The 22,311-nt window shown below is 36.1% G+C and overlaps 1 protein-coding gene across 1 annotated transcript in view; it reads right to left on the reverse strand.

Moving 5' to 3' along the window:
* Window positions 1–833: 833 nt before the first annotated feature.
* Window positions 834–22,311, reverse strand: part of RFX4 (regulatory factor X4) — a 52,734-nt gene continuing 31,256 nt past the window's right edge. The window contains 7 exon segments of the mRNA XM_072400409.1: window positions 834–5,178; window positions 9,096–9,234; window positions 10,059–10,218; window positions 18,690–18,845; window positions 19,491–19,610; window positions 20,358–20,475; window positions 21,646–21,740. Coding sequence (XP_072256510.1) covers window positions 4,909–5,178; window positions 9,096–9,234; window positions 10,059–10,218; window positions 18,690–18,845; window positions 19,491–19,610; window positions 20,358–20,475; window positions 21,646–21,740 — 1,058 coding nt within the window. The 3' untranslated portion in view covers window positions 834–4,908.

Raw genomic sequence — 22,311 nt, forward strand, 5'->3', positions numbered from 1 at the left:
ATGTGCACAGCGGGACCATGGAGGTAAGGCTGTGACAAAATTACGGGGTTAACCATCCTAGCCATTTTTTTTTGCCCAACCTTCGTACGGGCATACCGGCTAGGTGGTTAATCACAATCAAAGCAAAAAAACAAAGCAAAAACCAAATTCTTTATGGAGCCTAGACACTCATTAACTTCTGGAGCAAACTGTGCTTTGATATTCAAAAAGAAACAACTGCAGAGTTTGTCTCGGTCTTTAAAGAGTTACAAGAGCTTGCAGAACAGCAAATTACATCTGCAATTCATGTGAACCGCTACCTCCCCCTATCAAGCCTTGGTCCTGCACACCAACGAGCCAGGAAGCCCCGTTCGTATCTAGATGGCGTCCGTATGTCAGACCTAAAATAATTGTGTATTACTTAGGCTTGACATCTCTAGTGGCTACCTCTAGACCAGTGTTTTTTCACCTGGGTTCTTCGGTTCTTCCAGAGGTTGATAGGGGTTCCTTGATCAATTTGAGTTTGTGCCTCTTAGGTCAGTTTAACTGATAGCAATGATCTTTTTGGCTATCTGTAAGGGTCATATTATTCCCACTGGCCAGTAACCTAAAATGCTTTTTTTCTAATGACCATCATACTAATGTTCTGTGAGCTGTGGATTTAGTAATAATAGCAGGGGTGCCTTAAAATCTGAAATTTATTTCAAAAGGTTCCCCTATGTTAAAAAGGTTGGGAATCCCTGCTGTCGAAGAACCATAGGGTTTCCACAGAACCCTGGTTGAAAAGTACTGCCCATGCCTCATCATCTGAATTTTCAGAATAAATCAACCACCAAAAATATATATTTCCAATAAACTGTTTATTGACGTGAATACTCGCTTCACAACAGTACAAATAATAAGTTGTTTTTTTTCACTTGCAATTGGCACAGTTACCACACTGGCTGCTAGGAAATTTATTATCTACACATAATAGATTGCTCAGATGTTATATAAACCATTTATTAATGTCTTACCCATAGGGTAATAAGTCCGTTTTATTTCCTCAGTGCGTTTCTTTAAAATTTGGAATACATTCATGTTAATGCGTTCTAAAAAAAAAAAAAAACTCACAATGCTACAAATTAGACACAGAAATGTCTAAGACAAAGGTACATTACAAAGTTTGTACAACTGTGTTAAATTGCAGTTTTTGCAAGGCACAAGATTGTTTGCCAAAAAGTATCATTGTGATAGTTTGTGGTTTACAGGTACACCATGTGTGCAAATTACAATATATACACTTTTTCCATGCTGAGTTTAGAAAATTAACAAGCAAAAATAATGAAATTTAAATGGGCGTCAAGTAAATCTGATTAAATAAATGTCTTTACACAATGCAATATATTGTATTAGATATTTGTGTCATGTGATCTTCATTTTGGCTCTGCTCATTAACCACAAAATTTGTACAAATTAATGTGATCCATTTTCGGTAACAAACGGGCATCAACCATTTGTACACTTGAATCCATCATCACATTTCCTAGGTTTGTAACAGGTAAGTTGTATTCAAAAACATGTTTACAATTATGGGAGAGTGGGAAAAATGTAGACCATCTGTCAGGTTCTTATTGCTTTTTCTGTCCCTGCTGGGGAGATTCAATTTCTTATCCTTACTATTATCACTAAAGCAAGAGGTCATCAGCTCTGTCACCTGAGCAAAAGGTAATAGAGGGCACCAAAATGCAGGGTACAGCAACAGAGAATCCTAGGGTGTCAGAATTGGTTAGGTCAATGTTTCCTTTTGCTAAAAGAAATCCATATATCTTCAGTTGCCTTTATCTACTTTTTGTTTTATGATATAGATTTCACTTATTATATAGTTACATAGTTCATGTTATGATTATCTATTTTTAATCATATGAAATCTGAATTCCCAAGATTTTTGACAAGTTTCATTTAAATGTAACCTGTACTAAATGGGTAACGTATGAATATTTGTTACATAGCTAAATACTTTTTGATCTTCTGACCTGCACCGACATGCAGAAAAAAAATTCAGTGAAGTCCAAACTTTTAATCTGCATACATTCAGATCAGTGCTAAAAAACATTAAAGCAACTCAATCAGCATAGTCAGGGAGCAAACATTTTAGGGAGAGAAGGCAGCCATGATTGTTAATTTAAATAAAAACAGCAATGGAAAAAAGGAGTTGATTTATAACCCACCATGATCAAACAGTACACAATCTAAATCCATAATGTCTCATAGGTTTTCCACAATGAACATTTTAAAGGCCATAATACGGGGAAAGCCACAATGAATGAATCTGTAGAAACAGAAACTTTATATTTGCTTTTCTAAAATATGAACAAATCAAGTACTGTTTGATTATGGTGGGCTACAAATCAACTCTTGCTTTTCCATTGCTGTTTTTTATTTAAAAAAAGTCCTATGATTTTCTTACCAACATTTGAGTAAAATCTCAGGACCAATCTGACGGACCAATACGGAATTTAAATAATTCTGCTGTTGTAATTATGTTATAACCTTTTGATAGAAGTGCACTACTGACTCTACAGAGTGTCAAAATTAACAATCTTTAAAAATAAATTAGCAATACATAGACCTTCTAGTATACCAAGCTCCTATATTTCTTGTGATCTGTATATAGTGGATAAATAGATATATATAGCATCATTGAAAACTGTGTTGACTAACCATAAATCGAACTGAGAATTTAAAACTCCAATTAGTCTGTTGAATCTGAAAATTGGAATTTCATTGGTTGTTGTAGTCCTTAAATGCAGGTCTTAGTTATTACATGTGTAAATGAGGACCAGGTAGCTACAAATAACTATTAGACAAAACATTATAGATGTAAAACCATATCAATGAGAGGTAAAACCATTAGAATGCTGTGGCCCCACTATGGCCTACAAGGATGCTAAAAGTTTATGGCATTTGTTAAGCTCAATGACATTTTATTTGTGTTATCAGCTTGCAATGGAATGCATGTGGTTGTTTCACACTGCCAGGGCAATGGGGCAGATATATGAGCTGGTATTTCTACTGACACTTGCTCCCTGTGTATCTATCTATCACTCAAAACTATTGTTACAAAGACAAACATGTTTGTGTCCTCCAAGCACGTACTGATATCTGTCAGGCAGGTACCAAAGAATACGGAGAGATAAAAAAAGCTTTTTCTCCTGAAACTGTTGGCCTGAAGGAGTCTGTCCTGGCCCATCAGCATAGACAAACCAGAATTGGAGCTTTTGTAGATGGAGTTCAGGGCTTATCTAGGTGGCAGTAGTTTAAAAGATTATTCAGATTTCATTTATAAGGACATTAAAATCAATTTGATCTTATGACCTGCTTTTGACCTGCTTCAAGGGGGTTTGCATCACTATATACTTGTAAAGGAATGCAAAATCAGTCTGAAGGAAACAGAAGCTTATCAACACAAGCATTTACACATATTTTATGGATACCTAATGGCTTTTTTTCTTTTGTAACTATCTCCAAATGCACTTACTCATATATCATTAATGTTAAGTCTAGCCACTTCCTCAACTGCAGTTTAAGTTTAAAATATGGATTGCTCAGTTCATGGTCCAGCTGGGAAAAGCTATTAATGTCCCTTTGCAATGAAGACCATGCATACAGATGGATATAAATGTCACAGACTACAAGTAGATCCCAGTAATGCACTATAAAGATGAACCCAGTGAGAAAGCTGTTTCACAAGCTGATATAGACCCATGTGGTGTTTTACGAACTCTCTGGTCTCATTTTTTGTTCTGTAGGGATTAGGCCTAAGTTCCATGTTCTCCTTAATTCTTCACAAAAATAATACACAAAGAGTTCTCTGCATACCCCCACCCAGTGTTACTCTTATGCTTGCTTCAACATTCCCGTGCAACTCATTAGCAAAGGAACTATATACTTTCCAAGGGTCAAAGAAACCACCACTTAGTGATTTTCCAACAATTTAGAAAATGGCTTTTTGTGATACTGAGCAGTTCCACACACCTACTCCTTATGGTTTATCTGCCAAGGTACCAAAACACAACCGAAGAGATTGGCGCGTCCTCTGAATATAAGGCCATGCAAGTAACTCGTTAGGCATTGCATATTACTAAAAACCGGAAACTCATGAAGACCAAGGGGTATGTTAATTCCATTGTGGGTTGGATTCAAAATAAACTGGATTTTTTAAAAAAGTGGATTTAAAAAAAAACTTTCCTATTAGAAAAAAGCAAAATTTTGGCCACCCCTCCTTGTTTATATAAAAATAAAAGGGCTAACGTACCACAACGCACCTCTAACAAGATGTGTTTTTTTCACTCACAATGCAGCACACCCCCATGCACAGAATGTTCACATGTGTGCATTATGATGCAGAGAGTGCACTGGGTACAATAAGGTGTCATTTGTTTACTAATATGAGCAGACCATAAAAAAAGTTGTTGACCTTAATAGTCAGAAAGGTTCAGCTGCAGAATTAAATCATAAAACAAGGTTCTGATGACCTGTGAGTATAAAACAAGAGACCTCATGATCAAAACTGTCTTAAAAGAGAACAAATCAGCCTCTACCTTTCAATGTTTTAGAAACATATAATGTAGATGCTAAAATGTTCTATTGGCAGCAAGAACAATTCATTCCAATGCTTCCAGCTATGATGCTCACAGCCAGAATGGGACGTATTTATTGTCCAGAACTGGAACCACACAGGATCATATAAACAGAAATAATTAACATTTTGAAGGCACTGTTTGGCCCCCCATAGTGCTCTAAAGTAGCAATAAATTCTTTTTCTCTACAAGGACTTTTTTATTAACTGTACATGTCCATTTGTTTTAGCTATGCCTTTTTTACAAACTGGTTCTTATAATTTTAGAAATAGTCCTAAAAGTTCTGAAGAGTTCTTAACTGCACGATTCACTTGGCCCAACCCGTGCTCGCCTCCCCATTTATGTAAGCAAAGCCAGGAAAATGCTGCATATGTTCATATTCTGAGTTCCTTCGTGTAGCCAAGGACGTGTACATGTCGGTAGAGCTACCGTATCTTCCAGAGTGCATGGAAGGGGAAGAATAGCAGCTGTTGCTTGATGCCACATCGGGCCAACGTGGTGCCACTTGACTTGGATGAAGTCGGGGAGTGCCGCTCATCAGACAGGGCTCCATACGCGTCTGGCTGTTAAAAGGGTACTGCAAAAAAAAAAAAAAAAAAGTATAAATACAAAGATGCTGAAGTACATTAAAACCAAAAAGCTAAATATGTAAAAGTGCTAAAGCAATATCTATCATAAATTGCTCATGTTTTGTTTTCCACAGGTTTTCAGCTTTTTATTATCTTTTGTTACATCTCAGTAATACTGATTTCCTGCAGGCACTATGCACTCCAGTGGCATTTCTCAGAGAGTGTTTCCTGATACAGACAGGTGAACCGTATCTGCATAAAATGTCTTGAAACAACCTCTTATAGTCTGAATCAGAAGCCCATGTGACAGGTTGACAAGGCAGGAGCACATTTATAAAATACAGAAAGAATCACCCTGTCACATTATTTTATTGAAATTTTCAGAAAATGTTAAGGTGACCAAGGTTGATGGGTGCACAAGTAGTATAAAACAATACAAGATCAACAAGATCTGCTTTACAACTGGCATGGCTGTGTTGTTCGAGCAAACTTTAGGGAATGTTCCCATTGGTTGGGGGTTGTTCAGGAGCATTCCCATTAAGTGAATAAAACAGGGATTCCCCATTTATTAAAAAATCAATTTAATATTGATAAGGATACCCCAATTTTTACCAGATTAGCATTAGATTCAGTGTTGATATATAACTAATGTCCAAGCCATTAAAAATATCTTGTAGTATATAGATTTCTTTAGAGCTTTGTGTGATTGAACTGACAGCTTTCTCATTGCCTTTCCCTTCTGCAATATGGGACCCGCTTGCTCACAATTTTGATTGATTGATTTTGCATTTAGTTCCACTTTAGGAGGGGCATTCTGACCACCAGCAGGGGTTTCATGATCCAGCAGAGATTTTGTGATTCAGGATTCTTCTGGGTATAAATTAGGTTTAAATGTTTAAACTAAATTAAATGCAGCTGGGATTCTTTAATAAAATATAAATATCTGTGGACATGAAAGGAAAGCCATTGGGATAATGCAAGCCACAACAACCCACCCTAAACTAGAACCCTAGAATATTGCTATCCTTATATAATACATTCAAAGTTCAGAGTCATCTGCTATATTTACGAGCAGGAAGACAAGGATAATACAGAATTAAACAGAGCCAGCTATGTTCCACTTACTCAGTCACAGCTGTGAATGTCACCAGTTTAAAGGACAAAACAAAATCTAAAAATGATACAGACACTTCAGCCACATAATAAATGCTATTATGACGGGAAGATGGAAAGTTTTGTCATTTTGGGTCAGCTAATTGAAAATGACTCATTATTTTTTTCCCTGGCTGTTACAGTGAAGAGACTATTGAAAGACAATGTTTTAAGACCGCACCACTGGCATGCGTCTTACCACGTTCCAGTGAACTTTCTATTCAGCCCTTGTTACCAATAAACAAACTTAGCCATCTGCACAGGGGTTGGCATGATGCACCCACAGTCACCTCTCACACTGAACATCCGGTGTAATAAAGGGGACTAAGGTCCTCCAAGCTGGGTTCCTAGTAATCTATGTCGAGGATGAAGGCGACATTTGTTTTGGTACTCCCAACAGGAAATTACCACTTTCTAGATCAGCTAATTCTTGGCTGGCAAGGAGCTTTAACCCTATATGTTGGTTGTTTAAAGGATAAGTGCGTTTTTACATGAAGTGCACTTATCCTTCCTGTCTAGACCTAAAGTAACCGCACGTCCCTGTCCCAGACATGTAATTTGATTATTGTTGTCATCCTATTGTCAAAAACATGCAGCTGGCTATGACTGCACAGATAATCCCTATAGCCTTCACAGGAGAATTTCCGGACATTTTAGGTAGTCCCATAGAAGAAGATTTCGGTTGAAGATAGTTAGGGTGGGCTACTTTTGGTCAGGGGGGGGGTTAGGCAGATCCAGTGCAAACTTCTTTTATGTATAAGTTAACATATTCTTTAAGGCCCTATACCCACTGCCATTTTAAAGCTGAATTCTAGGCAGGTATAAGTGATGCAGGTATAAGTGATGCAGGATAATGCATTCATTCATTATTGCATTGATTTTTTTTTTCAGTGCAGCTATTGTAGGTATTTGAATTCAACTTTTTATCAGTCTCTTCTCCAATTTAGATTTATAGAGAGGCAGGACCAAGACTCAGTCTGTGGCATGCAAATGTGTTTACAAGGGACGAGCACAGTGAGAAGAGAGAAGACCTTAACAGTCTCCTGCAGCTCCTTTGTTTTAACTGCCCAGTCAGAAGACTGATAGAAAGGAGACATTGCTATAGTATTAGACTGTAAATTGTATTATCCCTGTGGCTTTGGCTGTCTTGTAGAGCTGTATAAACCTTAAGAATAAATGGATACAAATATTTATTTTGTCTGTGTATTTGGCTGTTTGCCTCGAATTTAGCTTTAGTTTTTAATTGTAATTGCCACTATGACATGTATCATGTTTAGTAGCTTCTGCAATGCATTTAAAAAGCTTCAAGAGACTTTCTTGAAGCCTTTTAACCACTCATCAGCTTTAGACTTGGAATATCTAACCTTGAAATTATCAGGACTGCTGGTTGTTGTTTTAAATAAACATTTATTCATTTTGGTGAGCCTTCAATATGTTCCAGCACATTTGGCTACAGGCTAGAATCTTAAACACACCTAGTACCAGTCTTCGATGCCCAAGCAAATATTTATTTAATTGATATCTTGGCAAAATCAATCAGGGACTCAATCCATTAGGGGATTTTGTTTTGTAATTGTTGTCCAAAAGAATACTGATTAAATGCAGAACTCTAGGCAAACATCTAAGTACACAACTGAACTTCATAATGCTTTGATGTATAACCACTACTATGTACTTTTATTTCTGTCTGGCTAGTCCTGTGATTTACATATCTGACACACTGGCCCTGATTTATGAAAGCTCTCCAAGGCTGGAGAGAATACACTTTCAGAAGTGAACTAGGTGATCCAGAAAACATGGAATGGATTTTTAAAAATCATTTGCTATTTGCTAGCAAATGTTTTGAATCCTGGACCAGATCCATTCCAGGTTTGCTGGATCACCCAGCTTCACTGATGAAAGTGTATTCTCTCCAGCCTTGGAGAGCTTTCATAAATCAGGGTCACTGTATAAAGTGGCTTATCATACATTTAAAGAGAATTAGTTTCCATTGAATTATTGCCAAAAACCTTTTTAAACGTTTTACTTACTTAAATACAGAAATGTAAATTGTGTGTGTTGGGACGTTCTTGTATTGTTTAATTTTACCTGAAGGCTTCACATGCTTAGGATACCATATTATTGATGATGGTGTCTTTATCTTGTGACCTAGTTCAATTTCTGAAGAATGTTTCCTTCTGCACGTCACTATGTGGTAAAGCATTTACGTAACAGGAAGAAAAAAATGTGGACTAGAGGTCACAATAGGGTAATTACATGTTTTTTATGTTTGTTTTTTGCGAAGCTATTCTACCTTTCTGTGTTTAGGGCTTACAAAGAAAGCAATATGCCAACTTTTAATACTCAGCAGAGTGGATCTTTTGGGTGTGTTTATATATGTCTGACACAAATCAGCCCCTCCATGCAGCTTCTCACCTTGTGATTTGCTGCAATATTACAATGTTCTCTGTCTGCATTCTGATATATGGGACATTATTAAATAAAAACTGACTTTACTATTAGTATGTTTTTGTTGGTGTGCCTCTTGGGGAGATTTTGCATTCTGTCCTGGCAGGAAGTAATGTGAAATCTCCCTATTAGGGACACACATAGCAAAAAAAAAAAAACAGCTGATAGCTCTTCAATGAATGGCAAAAGATTAGAAAACAAGTTCCCTCTATCTAATCAGAAACAAGTAGGTGATCACAATCTGCAGTATTTAGCAAAATAGTAAAAAATGTGGGTGCTCTGGCCATCTTATATTGGTATAACTGGTTATAGGAGTCATACAAACCTGGGAGGTGCTTCTATGGTAGGCTGTGTAATGAAGTGGTCCAGTAATCCCTGCTTCGTGCGGTAAAGATGTATACTGCGATGCTATTGGATGATGACTTTGATTGCTGTAAGTTCCATAATTATAGCTCCCTGTATACCTGAAAAAAATGCAAAATGTGTCACTGACAATCTGCACTGACTTTAGAAGTTTTTATTTACATATAAAAAGGTTCATTCTGTTATTGGGCAAGCCTATTTCAAGACATTGTGATGCCCAAGGCTGATCAGTGGTGACATTCTGTGTACAAACTGCATTCAGGACATAGTTGCACATACTAGAACCCATTTGCTTATTCTTATCTTCATGGAACCTTATTCCCATTATAATCAGTTCATTCAGGACATAGTGGATCATACTGGAACCCTTATTTGCTTATTCTTATCTTCATGGAACCCTATTCCCATTACAATCAGTTCATGATTTAATAGCAAATAGTCAGTCCACCCTGGATGGGCATAAGTGGCTGACAGTCAGGCCCCAGAAAGTGCGTATACATTGGAATTGGCTTTAAAGAGAAGTTACAATTCTCCAAATGCAGATAATACATTTTATACAGATTTTTACAGATATTTAAACTTCCTTGAAGTGATACCTTGACTACTATGTGCTAATGAGGGTTCAGAAAAAAAAGTAAAAAAGTAACTAAAAATTAGCACTCTACGTTACGTAACGTAAAAGGTACTGTAAATTTTGGCTATCCTCACACTGGCTAGTTGTTATCAGTGAAATGATGGTTCGCCTGACATCAATATCAGGTACACAGGATGGTAAAACTTATATAAGTGCACCAATCTTGCATAAAAAAGAGAAATCCTCCTCCCCTAACATCAGGGAAGAATAAATCAATTTAGGCTTTAATTTTGGCTATAACAATGGCATTTTTACAAAACACATTGAAAATGACGTAATACATTTACTTACCCATGCTCGTCTCGATGTGGATATACAGGTATTCTGTGTGTGACAGAAGGGGACATGTGTGCACTCCTCATACACGGGACTTGCTGGGGGCTCTCTGCAGCTCCATTAGCAGCTGTGGTGACAGTGTAGGTTAGAGACCATGTATATGACTGCATTGTACCTACAGAAATGAAGCCAGGAATCACATTACACAGCAGTATTTGTCTTATCCTTAGATACAGAACTTAAAGAGCCCCTGTCATTTCTGCAAAGAAAAGACAGACCTTTTACGAGGTGATTGCTAGAATGTGGTCACTTCGCAAAGTTTTTTACTCCATGTTAACAGTAAACTGTTACTTTTAATGTAAGCAGTTTGCAAATCATTTTAGTTTCCTTTTTTAAGACTTATTTGTGATTCTTGGGAAAAGCAACATTAATTCAAATTAAAAATATACCTTAAGTTAAAGTCACCTCTAGAGATTTCTAGATATGACTTGTGCAAAGAGATCACTGCTTCCCCACAGAGGGCAATGGATTTTTCCATTGTATGTATGTATAAATTCCTATACATCAGCTGGGAATTTTATCAATATCCAAATTCTAATATGAAACTTTAGATTCCATGTTTTTCACAAGGACGTGTTAGTGGTAGTTTCAATTGATTACAAGGAGATTGGATTTAAATTACTTTGATTGAACGTGGCAGAAAAATCTAATTGTTAACATTACATTTGTAGAAGTTTTTTTTTTAAAGAGATTTTCCAAGAAACTCAATTGAAACTTTCTTATCAGTTAATCTAAAAGGATTTCATGTAATATTATTTTGAGGATACATCAGTACATGTCCTGGTGTTAAAGACTTTGGGTAAAGTTTAACTTTTCAGTTAAGCCGCAGTATGTGATGACAAATGAACATCAACCGTATCGATTGAAAATCTATTGTCTCAGCATTTTCCTTCAGAAAAGATTTTGTACTGTGGACCACCCAGTTTGTTAGCTCATTAGTATTTGTTTATGTAAATGAAGCAGGGAGAAATGTGAACCAAGGTAAACAAAGGAGCAATCATTTGCATTCCCTCACAGACTTTTCAGTACAGGCTGCTACTTCTAGACTTCAAGCCAACCAGAACAGCCAATGGCACTGGTGTGCATGAGAGCTTCCCAATAGGAACGAGGAAAAAAGCAATTGTTGTTAAAATCTAATCATAGTTAGCTAAGCTGGTAATCACAATGGTCAATGTAGCTCTCAAAGATCACAGAGAGTTAAAAACATGAGACATTACCCCGAATTCCTGCACACAAACTGACTTTTTTTGTAAGGAAATTAAAACCTAAATCATTAAATTAAACAGAAATAAAGATATATCCATGCATAGGATCAAAATACCCAAAAAAAAATCATTCAGGAATTGGGCAAAAGGAATTTCATTTACGTTTTTGTATATGTAAATGTTGTTTATTTACTGTTGCTTTCATTTTTCTGTTTTACCTTGTGTTTTGCTATGTCCTTTTTTTATTATATGAAAAAAATTAAATAATAAGGCTAATGAGTGACCATTACGGTACAAGAACAGGTCATGGATAGTTAAAAGCAGCTTCTGTAAACCTCAGAAGCCATTAGTGGTAATGCTCTTGCCTTGTATTTTTGGATCTTCCGTCAATACCAACTTGGGAACATGGAATTCTACATGGAATTCGTAAAGTTGGCATGTATTAGTGTGATTTTTTTTCCAAGGTTTTAAAACCCATTAGTAAGCTAATTGGCTTCCTCCTCAAACTGATCCTAGTGCGTGCATATTTTTGAACATTAGATTATGAGCGCCTTTGGAAGAGATTGTAGGTACTAGCTGAATACCCCAATGCTGTAACGATAACATGTAACAACTGTACAATAAAGATATAAGGATAACTACATTTCTGTCAAGGAAAATCTGTTAACCAATAATTATACATGGAAAAAAAACTTGTTTGCCTTTGCAGCCTAAAGGCCTACTGTGTCTAATAGTAAACCTTTCCCTCTTGAATATATATTGAAAACTGTTATTTATAATACATTGTTCACCACAAATAAAATAAGTAAGAGTCTAAGCATATTTATTTCCTCACAGAAGTCTAAAGCTGCGTACACACTTCCAATTTTTATCGTTCAAAATGAACGACGAACGAACGACGAACGATTGATTGGGCAAAAATCGTTCGTAAAAAAAGTAACCAACGACGCCGACGAATGAGGAAAGTCGTTGGAAACGAACGACCGGACCGGCGGATCGGATTGGACGACGATCGTTGACCATCGTTCGTGTGTACGATCGTTCGTTGATCGTCCATGGTCTGAGCATGCGTGACGAACGAACGTTCGTTCACTTCCTGTCGTGCACGTCACTCCCTGTATCGCTCAAACGATCGTATCTATTGTGTGTACAATATCTACGAACGATCGTGTCGTTATCTGTATGTGCAGGATCGGTGCTATACGATCGTTCGTAGATATCGTGCAGGATCGTTCGTTGTTCGTTTAACAACGATAATAATTGGAAGTGTGTACGTAGCTTAAAGATAACACTGAAAGCAAGCCAACACATTCCAGGGGTTATAAGGATGCCCTTCTCAGGTGATATGTGCTGAGATAACAGCAACTCATCTAATCCACTACACAAGTGCAAGCTATTCCATCCCATTTGATTTAGGATCCTTGCTTGTCCAAGAACAAGAAACCATGTGTATTCATTAGGTACACATATGATATAAGGGCAAATTATCTGTCTGGTTACACCTAATTTGTCAATAACTGCCCTATATTGTAAAATAAGAGGACTCTTGTTGTCAGCTAATATACCTTTGGACAACATAGAATTTTGATGGATATCTGTAAACAAATGCAGAATTATGAAAATATTAAATCTGCCAAAAAAGAAGCCTAACTGCTCCACAAGTCAGAAAGGCTGGGTTACTTTTAAAAAATACAATAAAGTCTCCTTTTTTTGTGAGTTATACAGGATGGGAACAAAGTTGGAAAAAACACCTCTACTGCCTCTTTAAAAACCAGTAAATTGCACATCTTTTTACTTTGGCTAGTGCTGGAAAGTACGATTGTACTTTAGAATCCAATGAAAAGCGTCATTCAGTGCCCCGGCTTGCTATTTTTAGTTCACAGCCCAATATTAATCTATGGCCTGTAAAACTAAGTGAATTTAGAATTCTTTACTGTAATAATTTTCAAACACAATGTCTGGTGCTGCCTAGTCTTTTCACTAGACTCAAACCTATTTGAAGGTTTTTAATTAGATGAAACTAATTAAAATAAGGAACGTGGACAATGGCTATCATTACAAATAAAGGATTGATGAATAAAAGCCTATCATTTAGGCTGTTAGATTTTTCAGAATAAATTCATGTTTTTTTTTTGCAAAAGTTGTGGTAATATCTTTGCACTGGATTACCTAAAAAAAATGTGATTTGACCAGGGGTCCCAACCTTGCGCTGTACATACTCCATACAGCAGTGTAGTTCAATTCTACTAATACAGGGGGCCTGAAATGTGCCCTCCTGACATCTCCCCAAGGCTTGACATGAATGTAGTGAATCAAAGGTGTCACAGCTGTAGATATGCTGTAGGAGTTTTTGGAAGAAGATCCATCCTTCCCACTGCTTCTCTTCCGCTGCATCTCTTTGCAGTTCACAAACTTCCATATGACCTTAAAATCAAATTCAAGCTCCTGTGCTTTGCCTTCAAATCCCTCCACAGTTGTTTTCCCAATTACCTTTCTGAGCTGGTAAAAAAAAATACTCCCCTAGTCGCTCTCTATGCTCTTCCGATGGCCTACAACTGACTTCCTCACTCATAACCTCATCACACGCACGGCTCCAAAACATTTCTAGAGCTGCCCCGACTCTCTTGAATGGTCTTCCCCGTCCTATTCAGCTTGCTCCTACTTTCTGCTCATTTAAAAGAGCACTCAAAACCCATTTTTTCAAACTTGCCTACCCATCTTCTTCTGTCTTTTGAAAATGTCACTACTTCCCGCCACTACACATCTCCCCTTCTATTGTGTGTAAATTCCCCCACCTACTACATTGTAGTCGGGGCAGGGTCCTCTCCTCCTGTGTCACTGTCTGTATCTGTCTGTCATTTGAAACCCCTATTTATTGTACAGTGCTGCATAATATGTTGGCGCTATATAAATCCTGTTTATTAATATTATTATTATTAATAATATTAATAATAATAATAAAAATTATTCGGCCAGAGGACTGTTTCATGAGATGGCTAGAAAATCACATTTTATGTTAAAAAGAGGAATGAATAGACAAACCAGTAAAACGTTAGACAGTGTGTGCTAAGTATGCAGAACACAGAGCACTGTCTGCCGGGGCCCTAGGTTCTACACAATAGTTGCCAAAGGGACACAGATTGGGCACCAGGATACACACCAGCAATGACATAGCAGATTACATCTCTTATTGCTGCAATCTTTAAAGATATGAAGTCAAGTGAACACAGGGAAATGTTTGACTGAATAACATAAATTTATGCTATTTGTAAGCAAACAAATCAGTTGGGCCTTAAATGCTAAGTAAATAGGACATGTACAAGAATTAGTTTCAAATTAGTCTGTTAGATGGAAAATTGGTATTTACATGCTTCACAGATCATTGCCAAAAAGTTTGCTTTTCCCCAAGCTTTCCAGAACTTCTTTTATCATCACACTGTTTTCAAAGGATTAAACCTGTCCTTGCCTCCTTATGCTTTGGCTACATATCCTACTGGCAAACAAACTTTCACATTAGTAACACAATAGATATGTGGATTCCAATATAACCAGCCTAGATGGTTTTACAGAGATTGTATTGGATGCAAAGTATTTTTAAGGATGTGTTCTTCCTGTTGTTTTAAAATAGTTCTGAACAGAAAATTTAGGCATTGTCTGGAAATGAATCTAAAAAAATAGCAATGGATGAGTATTGGAGTGTACCGAAACATTCCTGTTCTTACAACCTCATAGCTGTATCTGTAGTGTGAGATCCAAGGCCTCTGACTGCTGGTCCTAGGAGATTTAGAGTGAAATGTGTTGTCATTGTTGTTCTGTACACTGTTTTCATTTCTGGAGGCTCTGACATTAGAAGCTCCAGAGAAACTTCAAACCACCAAATTCTGCCACTACCAAGATGGCTCCCTCCACACAGAGACACAGTGCAGAAACAAGACGTGTAAGTCAGTAATGAGGAAAAGATCATCTACAAGGAGGCAATACTGAAGACTAGGGCTTTGCTTTCTCCTTTTTTTTTTGTGAGCTCAGCTTGTACAAACTTTAGTGCAGAACATGATGAACCATCCATTGAAGGTACATCTATTGATCTTTGTCTATTGAGCTACTAACAATAAAAAAGGCATTTCTTCACTCCACAATATACAGTAGATCGCCTGGGACAGATTTCTACATCTGGGTAGCAGCGCAGCTAGGGCTGGCGTGAGACTAAACACCCACCATACTAGTGTCAGTAAAACTTTTGTATAATAAAAGTTTCCATACTGCCACTGCTAGTGTCATATGGTTGGGTCCACCTTGTAAGGAATGATGGTGTCAAAATAATGTTGACCTTGGTGGTCAGAAATATAAGTTCAGCCTTGTATATCATTTAAAAGGATAGTCATAATACTATTGGTTCAGTCTCTTCAATACTTAATATTCCACGTTAGTAGATGTGTAAAACCACATTTGTATGTTTCTCAGGATCCCTATTGGTGACATCCGTTCACTGAGTTCCTACTTGCTGTGGTAGTTATGAGGGGTGCCCCCTCTCCCTATTGCTCCATATATTTTATAAATAGTAATACCAACAGGTAGTGCTAAGATTAGTAAAGGTGGATGGTTACATTCAAATCTACTAGGGGGATAGGAACAGAAATAATATGATTTAGGAAATATATCAGTTGGAGTAATAAAACACATAAGAAGGGTCTGTTCCCCCTTAATTAAAATACCACGCTTGGATTACTTTTTTGTTCCATACTTTAGAGTTACAGTACACAAGACATCCTCTTCTACTTTTCATGACCAGTCAACTAAGGACCTAGAAGAAATTTTGTTGAACCCTCCCCCCCGGTCCCCCCATCCTTACATAAAGAAGGGTAGCCATGCACACATACCAACAGACCAGGACATTTTATATTTAGATCTAATTTGCCAGTACTTAAATCTTGCATGGGAATATGACATGACTGATATCTGCCCAACTACTGAATAGATTGATGGACAGAAAAATGCATCCAAACAAAATGGCTAAATGGTTTTAGGTAGAATCCAATTACTTTACTAAAAAACATTGTAAACCCCATTAGGATAGTAGCATTAGTGGAGACTTCAAAAAATCGGTATCTAAACCAACAAAGTTTATGAATTATCCAAGCAGAAGAAATAGGTAAGCAGGGATTTTTTTTACATGATTGGATAATTTAAATTAATCAACTCGTTTGCAAATCAGCCACAATGTATTGCAGATTAGTTCTGCAGATGTGGTTAGTGTGACAACACTTACTAACTGTTGTACCGTATTTAGAAAGGAGGAGTGTTGTCTAGCATAGGAACTGTCTTAGGACTACTGAACCCCCTACCTCTTCTCCATAACACAAACAGGGAGGTATTGCATGCTGAACTGAGCAGGGCGGATTTCATTTTAGAGTACACAGATTAAATGCTTTTAGCAGTATATTTACCAAACCAAAAAGGAACAAAAATAGAAGTAGATTGCTATAGTTTAGATTTTAACCCCTAAACAGTCTAATCAACACAAAAATGCATAGATCTGTTTCATCCCTTGCTTTTGTCTAGTTGTTTGTGGCGACCCTAGTGCTAGCCTTATTCACAATCCTTTGGCATGTTCTTACATTTAAATCAAAGATTCCAGAGTTAAATGCTTCATTTAATATTCACAGTCTTTTAAATGTGTTTGCTTGGTGAACAAGCAGAGCAGTTAAACGTCACTGCAGGGTAAACTGGAGTACAGAATCCTATCACAATCCAAACAAATGGGTGTAGAGTGTGAGAATTGCTTGGAAGTTAAAGGCAGTAAAGTAAGGGCTCTTTTGGAACTTAGCAAGATAGATGGGTTAAATACAAGCTGTGCGCATTTGTAATGTGGTCAACAATGTCCCATCATAAGCTGTAGGCCAGGCATTGACTAGAGAAGCATACATCAAGCTGCTCTATAAACAGTTCACATGACAATAAAGACCTCCACGGAATTTAAAGCAGGAGCCCTTTACCCAAGGGAAAGTCCCAGGACAATAAAAGCAGCCTCTTCCTGTTAAATGGGAGTTGACATTGTACACTTTAAAGATCAGGTATAGTGCAAACTCAATCAAACGTTATCCATTAACTATTTCAACAGCCTCTTACAGTTTATATATACATATCATATATTCCAACCCAAATTTCTACAATATAACAACAATAAATATCAATATAACTATTATAGTATAACTAAAGGGAGCTAAACCAGCATTTACAAATTGTAATTTACAAAATTTTTTTACATTTGTTTTTCATGCATTTAAATATTCAACTAGTAGACTATAGGAAACATAAAGAATTCAAATTGCATGTAATCACATTTATAAGGGTATAACTGGTGAACCAGCATCCAATTTTAGGTAGAAGTCTTGCCTAGAAGAGGAAACTTCAAGTTTCCACCAATTTCTTTTACTAGCCAGAAAAGATTCTGCTATACCCTTCTTTATTCAATATCTCATTGCTACTGTTATCTGACTTGTTAATGTCCTGACTCCTGCCTTTCCTATAACCAGTAAAAGCACTCTGATTGGGCAATGACAGATTATAGGGTTTATCCCTGAAGTCTTTAAATTAGTTTGTAATAATACTCCAATCATCACATTCACTAACAATACATTTTTTATTCAATGCTTGGTTGCTTGGTCAGTGAACAGTATTTTTGGATCTGGTACCTTGATAGTCCCTAATTTTATACTTTTATTTTATAGTATCTTGTGCTTGCTGCACATAGGGAAGACATTTATTTTTAAATGTTTAAAATAAAGGCGTACTTTAAAAGTATATAAAAACAGAAATGATTTAAAATAAAGGTGACGTAGAAAGAATAATAATTTCCAATATATAGCTTTCTTTACATCAAGCAATTTCAAAGCTGAATACCAGCTTTTAATTTTAAAGAGACTGTTAATAAATGGTATTAAAACATTCCCTCTGCTATGTACAAATCTTGGGTGTTTAACATTTACCGATTGCTATTGTTTATCACTACAATAGGGTGTCCTGTGAACTAACAGGAATGTGTGGAGGGCTGGTCAAGCTCCTCCACTACCAGGAATTCCTAGAAAATTGTCTGTTCAGAATAGCTCAGCATTTATCTGTACCAAAAAAGAGTTAGAGAAGCTGGTACTTCCAGTTGCCTTCTCTTTGTACCTACTATCAACTCTTTTTTTAAGTTACAGTCATTCTACTATAAGCACCAATCTACAAAGAATTTATTTGCATTTATGAAATCTTCTACATGTATTTTTTGTATGATGTTTATTACTACTCAAAGCACATTTACCAATTCTGCTAATCACACATAATAAAATGGGCAAGTAGGCGCCATTGACAAATAAAGGTATTTAAGATGTTGGCATACCTGTCGTCACTAATGCGGCTGCACTGTCTGGAGAATGGTTCCCAGGAGACGCTGCAGATGGAATTTCAGCTAAAGCTGTAGATGCAGCTGGTGAGAATGGTACAGGAGAAGGTGTAGAGATTGTGGGCTCAGACAGAATCATTTCATCTGTGTTGTCTGAAATATTGGAAATATTTAATCATTTTCTGTACCACAAATGATACATACTGTATCATCATCCTGTGCTGGTTACATTTAAATGTGTCTATCCATGGCCAACTAGTTACTTTGGGATAGACACTGGATCAGTTCTGTAAATGTTTCAGGATCCATGACATTCCAGCTTTACCCACACTCTCAATACCATTAAAATTCTTTCCTGGCTTGCAACTTCCCTACTGCTGGATGATCCATAGGGATATATTGAAATTCCAGCAGATGCCAAGTGATATTATTGCTCAGCATGAAGCTGGATAATGCATACCATGGGATAGTGAGAAAGTTTTGAAGCTAGTTAAAGGCAAGTAAAACAATGAGTTAATGTAACCTCCCCATTAGTCAATCTCAGAGCCTGTGTAATTCGGATATATGAAATTTAAATTATGTAAACTAAAATTCTTTATTTGTTTTTAAACTATTTCTTTTGTATTTGTGTTTTAAGTATATACGGTTTATGCAATATTTGTTTTCAAATAATTTGATATTTGGGAGTCTACAGTTCCATCTGCCAGCTGAAAAGGAGAATATAAAATTATTACACAATTGCCCTTATTACTCAGCAGTTCACATGTATGTTCTTAAAGAATTTCTTTTTATACTTACCAGTGTGAGATTCTCCCTTCATGGCCCTCATAAGCTCATTGGCTCTCTCTTGGCAGTGTAAAGACTCCAATAAATAAAGAACGTAGTCATCAAACATTAGGTGTATGAGGTGGAATGACCCTGGTATAGGATAGGGAGAAATAATTAATTTCTTCTTCAAAGTTAGAAAGTTAATATACTGTAAATCTATCTTCCCAGTACAGTTATGGTCTGTAGAAATACTCAATAGCTTCTTGGGAACTGCATTTGGGAATTTGACTATTACGTCCCTGCACTGCAAGAACCCCCTACTTCAAACTTCACACTGCATGCATTTAGTAAAAAAATGGAAAATTCAAAACCTAATCCTAATTAGCTGAAGCTGAGATAGCACCACTGAAATTAACAAAAGACAGATGTGAAATATTTAAACAAATATGGCATGATGTCTCTGTGCAAATTGTGATGACCTCACTTCAGAAAGCCTGAGGTCCCTCTGAACTGGAACTGGGCAGCCAACCGATTACCATAAATATTTATTTATAATTGCCAGTTAATCCTCTTTCAAATAAATATAAAGGAATGACAACTGTGCAAAACACACTCTACATTTATCTGATGGTTCCAACTTTGCATGTAGACAATTAAAGGTCAGACACCTGTCTCACCATAAATATGATGAAATATGATTCAAATGATTAGTAGCTAATAATACTAAAGTATAGTTGCTTATTACAAACACAAAAATACATTTTCCATCGATTTTTTCTATTAAAGCAAGTCCTACTGTTTTATTTCTATTATAATCACAACTTTTACTATTATTTAATAGAAAAAGAACTTTAGAGTAAATTCACTGAAAGCATTCTACATGGGCTACAATCATACCAAAACTTGGTGCACTGTGCAATGTCATATCCCGAATGACTCTTGTACCAAAGCAAGACCAGATTAAAAGGAACTGCTGGGCTACTCTCTTCAATGAGCCGGGTTTTTTCGATGCTACCTACAAAAGTAAGAACAGCAAGTTAGATTTTATGAGAGTGTATTGTAACAATTTACCATGGAAAGTGTCTTAGTAAATGATGTTTGAAAGGTGTGGGCTACAAAAGTAAACACTCTTGTGAACATGTTTGTTTTATTCTTTTTTTAGTTGCAAATTTTTCAATATACTGAGCACTGTGACTCAGTATAGTCAAGTCATTTTTCCTCTTTAAGTCAATTTTCTATAGCAACATTAGGATGTTAGTGCGTGGAACAATTAGATGTAATGGATACTGGAATTCTAAGAAACTTTTTAAAAGAAAGATAGTGCTCCAGATAGAAAACTGAAAAGGGAAATTATGTAAAATGTAATTTTACAAACAAAACAAAAATAATTTTTGTAAGCTGTAAGGTTGAAAGAAATTACATACTCAAGTATAAACCTCAATTTAATTTGACCTGGGAATTCCATTACAAAAAGAAGCTTGGTTTTTACTATACACAGGTCACATCACTAAATGGTACTGTATAACAAACTCTTGCCATCTGAGACATATCTGAGAACGCAGTGCTATCCACTTGTGGCTAACATTAAAGCACAGAGAATATTTAAGAGCCTGTGACCATTCATACTCAACCAAAAAGTAAAAAATTCTTTACCCGTAAAAAGATAAGAAAAAAAAAGATAAACAATGTGAGCTCATGTGGTTTTTACCCTTTTACATAAATGTTAAAAATTAACACAGCATGGATGTTTTTATTTACAATTATTTTATTGGAATGTCTGTTTTGAATGTTAGCAGTGCCCTGGGTTTATACTCAAGTCAATGTATTCTCCTGTTTTTTTCAGATAAAAGTAGGCATTTCTGTTAATATTCAGATTGTTATATATTTATATATATATAAATATATATATAATATTATATATAAGTATATACAGTATTCCTAACTTTTGTAACTTAAGTGTTTCTCTGAATCCTTCTTTTCCCTAAAAAAAAGACAAATGTTCCCAGTCTTTCTCTGGACCCCATAGCAGATGCATAGTGAGGTTTGTTGTCTTTTTTCTTTTGAACAAGAGATAGGTACGCAAAACCTGATGTGCCTAAAATTGCATGAGCATGTTAATAACCAGAAGGGGAAGGAAAAGAAGTTCAATGAGCAGCAGACCTTTCAACAAATTATAGTAACTTACCCTCACAACACATCGATCTACCATGGAATCCAGCCAATCAATGTAAGCTTCTATCGGAGATTGTTCTTCTAATAAATGATCAAACTCTTGATACACTGCAGAAAAGTGAGTATATTGAAGTCTGATAACATATCTATCAAATCACAGATAACCTTTTTACTTAAGATAGCTTTATAAAAACAATCGGGGATTACTGTCTCGGTTAGCCAGGACTACCAATCAAAATTCAGATTTAAGAATGCTAACTGATTAACAGAACCCTGACATGACTCATTGGATGTTTTATAAATGTTTCATAAAACTAGTTATCAAACGATATTTACTTTTTCTAAAACAGTTGCAGACTTTAGACTGGGTTAGCCAAGAAAGAATATTCAAGATGATTTACTTTATGCTCTTATGGCAATTTTAATTTATTATAATATTTCATATAAATAATATAAATACAATACTTAGCAGGTTCTATCTACATGGATCTATTTTAGGATTTTGCTGTTAATAAGTTTTTATCTATCAGACTATCCCTATGTCAACATCAGTTTCTATACTTGCCATATAAAATCAATTTTTTAATCTGTGTAACTTCTCTTATACCAGTTGGTAGCACAGATTTCTTTGTTTTTAGCAATACATTTCAGTTTTTATTATATTTACATTTGTAAATAA

The sequence above is a fragment of the Pyxicephalus adspersus genome, chromosome 2, assembly GCF_032062135.1.
Source record: "Pyxicephalus adspersus chromosome 2, UCB_Pads_2.0, whole genome shotgun sequence".
NCBI lineage: Eukaryota > Metazoa > Chordata > Amphibia > Anura > Pyxicephalidae > Pyxicephalus > Pyxicephalus adspersus.